Consider the following 6,150-nt stretch of genomic DNA (forward strand, 5'->3'; position numbering starts at 1 on the left):
AGCGGACAGAGGAGCCCAAGATGTCCTACAAGGCGGCAGGGGCAGTACAACAATGGCGTTAGCTTGGAAGGGAGGATCGAATACAAAGGAGGAGGAACAGAGTGAGGAAGACTTGGCTCCACGTGGGCCAGAGGAGGTCCGAACTCCAGCAAACCTACATCACACTGCTGGACGTTTGATATGTCCTAACACGGGGAAACAAGCTGAATCCCTCCAGTATACATAGAGAAACAGAAGCAACACAACATATGACCAAATCCAATTAGACAATTAGCCACAAAGATACACGCTTAGTTCACTGTTTCGACAAGACTATTCTAATCTCCAAGGTCGCTGATACATGAGTTCCTTCCATTTGAGCTCCGGTACAAAAATATCAAGAATGACTTTTGTTTTGATCTTCTAACAGTAGAAGGATTTCAAAGAAATTCCCCAAAAATGCATTTAATTTAATGCCTAATGTATACAGATAAAACTTCATCGCTCTGTCTTTTCCAGCATCAGAATTGACCTTCATGTTTGTGTCTTAGTATCTTCTACGTACTGGAATGGAATTTGATCCAGAACGGTTACCACCATACCCACCACCACCAAACCCACCTCGGCCCCTTGACCGGAAATTACCTCCTGGATACAAAACAAGACCAAATTAGCAAAATAGAATCAGAACAAGCACAGTATGCAACATTTTACTCACAACTTTTATGATCTCTTCCCGAACCAAACATGAATCTTTCAATTCATTTGGCTCTCACGCTCATTTTTTTTCTATAGCTATTTCCATATCTTTTTTTTAAGTAATGAGCCTATCCTATCTTCTTTTTTATGTTTATATATTTCAATATACCGAAACCTATATAAGACTAGATAAATATTAATAGGACTCTTCCACCTAGATAAAAATATATCATGGTCAGAAAAGTTGTTTCTTTATTTTTATTTGCCCTCTAGTTAATAATTTCAATTTCATTAAGAAAAACTAACTAAATAAATGGAGAACATTTGGGTGGGTACCTCCTCCCATAGAACCAGCAGACTTGGACATAGCTTCTAACGCTGGATTCACAACCTGCCCAGCTTCGCGCAAGATCTTAACGAGATTCCTTGAATATTTTGCATTGGAATGTGTGAAGAACGTGAATGCCATCCCGGTAGCACCGGCACGGCCAGTGCGACCTATCCTATGAATATAATCCTCGATAGTTGTCGGGAAATCAAAATTAATCACACACTTAATATCCTTCACATCTGCAAAATTAAAAGACCATCATCAGTATACAAACAAGATAAATGCGTCACCCTGATTCCTGAATACCACTGCAGACCACACTGGGCATCAACATTGTCGATCTCCACAGAAAGGTAGCACATGGCTTAGACAAGATCCAAAGAACACTGCACAAGGCTTCACTTTCAACATCTACAGCTAACACAAGTCGAAGGGGCTGCAGAACTGAACTGGGTATCAATCACTGCTGGATGTGGAATTGATGGTGCTTAAACTCTCAAGCCTTTTTTACAGAGCGTGTGACTTCTATTATCCAATGATGTACCAACACCAACATGTATCCATGTGAACCAGAACAAATCTGTCGTCCACACCAATCCAACACAGGCCGCAATGCTTAGGTGCTTCATCAGAGGTCAACTTGAGGATTTCAATGACAATACTACAAACCATCTTTATACCAATTGGCAGTGATACCGACAGACAAGGGAGGCACTTATTAAGCAGGTAATAAGTATAGAGGGCAGGGAGATCCTTACAGTTCTATAAGAAGAACAAATTATCTTGATTACCTATACAAGTCATAATGTGTGAGCGCTTTTATTGCTTTACACCAACAAGGGCTGTCACAGTGCTCCATGAAGAGAGTTTTAACTTGTCTTACTCTAGATATAGCTCATATCACTGAAACCATGGCAACTAATACTTTGTCTAACAAAACATATTAAATAAAAACACTTCTAGTTACAACACTAAGATACAAAACATTAGAGAAGTTGTATCTAAACACATATTTAATGTATATGATGATACAAGCTCCATATCAAAATGTACGTTTTTGTAGGGTAGTTTAGCCTTTAAAAACGTTTTATAGTTTGGTACGGAGGTAGTATAACTTAAGATATGATGCATTGGGAGTGCCTTATGCATAACTAGGCATGTTGGTATATGTGCATTCAGAATTATTAGCAATATTATCTCGACAAATCAATGTAATGGAAGATGTTAAGATGCAAAACATGGACTACTGGCAGTTACCAAGATGGTACAGTTTTTATAGTGAGGAATGTGAAGGATGGTACTTACCGAAGAAGACAGCAACAAATATTTAGCAATGCTTACAGAAGATGTCTTCCAAGGATAGTTGGAAAACCATTAAGATGCATATTAAATAATAGATGCTCAAGCAAAGATGCTAAAAAAATCAACTAACAGAAGCTAAATAGTATATTGCCCTCTTTAAAAGTAAGTTAAGGATCTCCCTCAAATGCAAAGCCCACGGGTCTAACAGGTCTCTAAATCGTAGCCAACTTAGTCACCATGATAGATGGAAACTGAAGTCCCTGGTAACACTGCCAATTGCTTACGCTCAAGTGAGGCAAACGGAGGGAAAAGATGATCTACCTCTGACTTGATAGCACCTCGCATACACCACCAACCCACAAGTTCAGTTCACTCAACCAAAAGCAGCTGAACAGCCCTCCGACTTATCATCCCTGAGCACTTGGAACTATAACATAATCCTAATATTCAAACAAGTCACCATACCAAGACCACGTGCCGCTACATCTGTGGCAGCCATTATAGGACTCTTCCCATTCTTAAACTCTGCCAGAACATAGTCCCTTTCAGACTGAGCTTTATCACCATGTATAGATAATGCTGGCCATCCGTCCATTCTAAGTTGCCGAGTGACCTTATCACATTCCTTTTTTGTTTGAAAAAATATCAAGATTCGGCTCCCGTCCATCAGATCAGATAAAAGTTTACTTAGCCTGACAGAAAAGAAGTGGAAACAGAACACATATTGTCAGTTCTGTAACTACTAGACTGAATTGTGACTTAGTGTACTACTAGATAGGATGTGAGTAGTACATACCTGGGATATTTTTCATGATCCGAGATAACTTCAACAATTTGCTGTATGGAATGGTTAGCTTTAAGTTCAGCTGTTCCTATCATTACCTGCATAGCATAGCATAGGATTACATGTGAAAAGTTAATGGCTGGATGAACAAAATTGTCTAGCCAACATTTCAACTTCATGTGGCACTCCAGTACAAGGTTTGCCTGTCTGGACAGATCTATCAGCCTATGTGCCCCGTGCCGCCAGCATTTTAGACGTGCATACGCCAGATTTGGACGTATCTGTGCCTTTTGAATTGAAGGTCACAAAAGGAATGTAAGTAATGACACAGCGGAAACCATGCACACCTTGTAAGGGTTTTGTAGAAATTGTCTAGCCAGCGTTTCAACTTCTCTCGGCCACGTGGCACTCCAGTACAAGGTTTGTCTGTCCGGACGGATCTATCAACAGCAGAAGCATGCAATACCATAAGAAACATGGAAACAGGAGTAAATCATAAGATTTCGTAGTCAGCTCTGGAAGTACATACTTGTGCCAATATTTTTCGAATCTGAGGTTCAAAACCCATATCGAGCATACGATCTGCCTCATCCAGGACAAGGTATGTAACCCGACGTAGGTTTGTGTGACCAGCTTCCAGCATATCTATCAACCGGCCAGGTGTTGCAATGACAATTTCAACTCCTAGCAATAGAGATCACAGGCAACAGAGTTAGCTTCGAAATCATTATTCTCAAAAAGAAGTATGTAGAAGCACTAAATACCTCTCCTTAGGTCACGTATTTGTGGTCCCTTAGGTGCTCCACCATAGATACATGTGCTTCTAGTTCTCGAGTATGATCCAAATTTTGTAGCTTCTGCCTGTATTTGGACAGCCAGTTCTCTTGTTGGAGCAAGGATCAAGACAATCGGGCCATCACCTTGTTCTACATCCATTGCAATCATTGATTAATAAGATGGATCAAATCTATCAACAATTTATAGCATGCATAATGCAACAATAGGAACATACCTAGTCGAGGCTGTGCACCAACATGAACCAAACCAGGTAGTATGTAAGATAGTGTTTTCCCAGATCCAGTTTCTGCAATACCAATCACGTCCCTGCCCTTCAAGGCCATCGGCCAACCCTGAGCTTGGATAGGCGTTGGCTCCACAAATCCGGACTTAGCAATTGCTTGCATGCAGTAATCTGTTCAGACATAGTGAAAAGGGCACATAATTAGCAATTGCTTGCATGCAGTAATCTGTTCAAACATAGTGAAAAGGGCACATAATCATGTTCATCTTCATACAAGGCATGCTGCAGTACTCCCAGCTTAAGCAGCTCGCGGCTAGGATAACGTTATGCTTCAAATTAGCACTGCATACCTGGAAAGTTAGCTTCATGGAAGAAGCGGATAGGCTTGGGCACCTCCCGGCCCTCCACGGTGATGTCCCGGAGCTGACGGTACTGCGCCACCTCCGTGTCCGACATAGCCTGCACGGCGGGGCACTCCACGTAGAAGCTCTTCTCGAACGGTATAAGGCCCCGGAAGTCCGCCTTGGGCAGGTTGAGCGAGTCGAGCCCGTCCCTCCCGTTGCTGCCTCCTCTGCCACCGCCGCCACGGAAGCCACCTGGTCCACCGCCACCGCCGCCTCTACCTCTACCGCCGTATCCCATGCCACCGCCGTAGCCTCCGCCGCCCTGGCCGAAGCCGCCGACGGGGGCGGCCATGGGCGTGTACGGCGCGGCGTAGGGGTTCTGGGCGGGGGCCACGGGGACGGGCGGGGCGAGTATAGGGGCCGCGGCAAGGTCGCTGCACGGAGGAATCAACCGAGCGAGCTCATGTCAGATCAGATCGAGGATGCTCAACACGCGAGCTAGGGTTGGGTAAGGGGGGTCGCGTACCTGCGCCTGTCGCGGTAGGAGGAGGGGTCGGCGTAGCGGTTGTCGGCGTAGGGATTCATGGCGGCCGCTCGGGGGATTGGGCTGGCCGGAGATCGGCGGGGGGGCGCTGGTGGAGGGAGGCCGCCGGGGACGCTCGGGGAGGATAGATTTGGAGGAGTGGATCTGTCGGGCACGAGGCGGCGGGCGGGTGGAGGCGTGCGTTTGCGCTTGCGGGCGGTGGGTGTGCTTTTGATGGTGGTGCGTGTGGGGACGGGACGGGAACGGGACGGGGGCTAGGTTTTCGTGGCCGACGTATCGGAAATCAGAGAATAGTCTGCCGACTTCGGGTCCGAGGAGCACAAGTCCCTCAGGCAACTCGCCGCGCGTCGACGGGCCGGGCTAAATATCTTGGGCTTTGCGTGGCGTGGAGCTGACGTCGTAGTAGGCCCACGCACTAATAACTTGTGCGCATTGCTAAAAAAACACTAATAACTATAGGGTTACATATATATGGACCCTAAAAATTTCTCGTGGTATGTCCACCGGCCGGCGGTCTTCCGCTGCCGCGAGTCTCCGATTGTTTCGAGCACCGGCTCTCGGATGGATGGACTGCTGGGAGATGGCGAGTGAGGGATACACATCGGGTGGGGGAAAGGAAGAGGCCGGCCTTGAGGACATGTTGCAGCTCACTCACTATAATCTGATTTAGAGAACTTTGCCCTTATGGCGGAACTAGTCCAATGTGCGCACAAGAGGAAGCTACTTGATACGTCTTCAACGTATTTATAATTTTTTATTGTTTCGTACTATTATATTATCTGTTTTGAATGTTAATGAGCTTTATTTTACACTTTTATATTATTTTTGAGACTAACCTATTAACCCAAGGCCCAGTGCAAATTGCTGTTTTTTTGTCTATTTCAGTGTTTCGTGAAAAAGGAATATCAAACGGAATCCAAACGGAATGAAACCTTTGGAAACGTGATTTTTAGAAAAAACTTGAACCAGAGAACTTAAAGTGGACGTCAAGAAACGAATGAGGTGTCCATGAGGCAGGGGGGCGCGCCCTCCCCCCTCGTGGCTCAACCGACCCACTTCTTCCTCCTATATATACTCATATACCCTGAAAATAACCAGGAGCACCACGAAACCATATTTCCACCGTCGCAACTTTCTGTACCCAAG

General features: G+C 45.0%; 1 protein-coding gene across 2 annotated transcripts; it reads right to left on the minus strand.

Annotated features, from left to right (window-relative positions):
- Positions 1-249: 249 nt before the first annotated feature.
- LOC123063010 (DEAD-box ATP-dependent RNA helicase 30) lies at positions 250-5,267 on the minus strand. 2 transcript variants are annotated; one of them, XM_044486714.1, is made up of 10 exons: positions 4,987-5,267; positions 4,467-4,894; positions 4,108-4,287; positions 3,860-4,021; positions 3,625-3,779; positions 3,443-3,535; positions 3,108-3,193; positions 2,777-3,003; positions 1,015-1,248; positions 250-627 (listed from the first exon to the last, which is right to left on the minus strand). In XM_044486714.1, exons 1-10 carry the CDS (start codon positions 5,043-5,045, stop codon positions 527-529), a joined length of 1,725 nt encoding a protein of 574 aa, XP_044342649.1. In that variant the 5' UTR covers positions 5,046-5,267; the 3' UTR covers positions 250-526. The 2 variants fall into 2 exon arrangements, 1 of the variants encoding a protein (XP_044342649.1); XR_006430014.1 differs by lacking the exon at positions 250-627 and having other exon boundaries at positions 1,117-1,248; positions 2,633-3,003.
- Between the last annotated feature and the right edge of the window lie 883 nt (positions 5,268-6,150).

The sequence above is a fragment of the Triticum aestivum genome, chromosome 3A (assembly GCF_018294505.1).
Source record: "Triticum aestivum cultivar Chinese Spring chromosome 3A, IWGSC CS RefSeq v2.1, whole genome shotgun sequence".
NCBI lineage: Eukaryota > Viridiplantae > Streptophyta > Magnoliopsida > Poales > Poaceae > Triticum > Triticum aestivum.

Bases quoted from the DNA above. Each gene is read 5' to 3' on its own strand.
- LOC123063010 (XM_044486714.1), bottom strand. From the start codon at position 5,045: ATGAATCCCTACGCCGACAACCGCTACGCCGACCCCTCCTCCTACCGC. The intron at 3,194-3,442 runs GTGTGCATGGTT...TATGCTATGCAG, and splicing joins TTCTACAAAACCCTTACAAG to GTAATGATAGGAACAGCTGA. The intron at 1,249-2,776 runs GTATGGTGACTT...TTAATTTTGCAG, and splicing joins TGTAGCGGCACGTGGTCTTG to ATGTGAAGGATATTAAGTGT.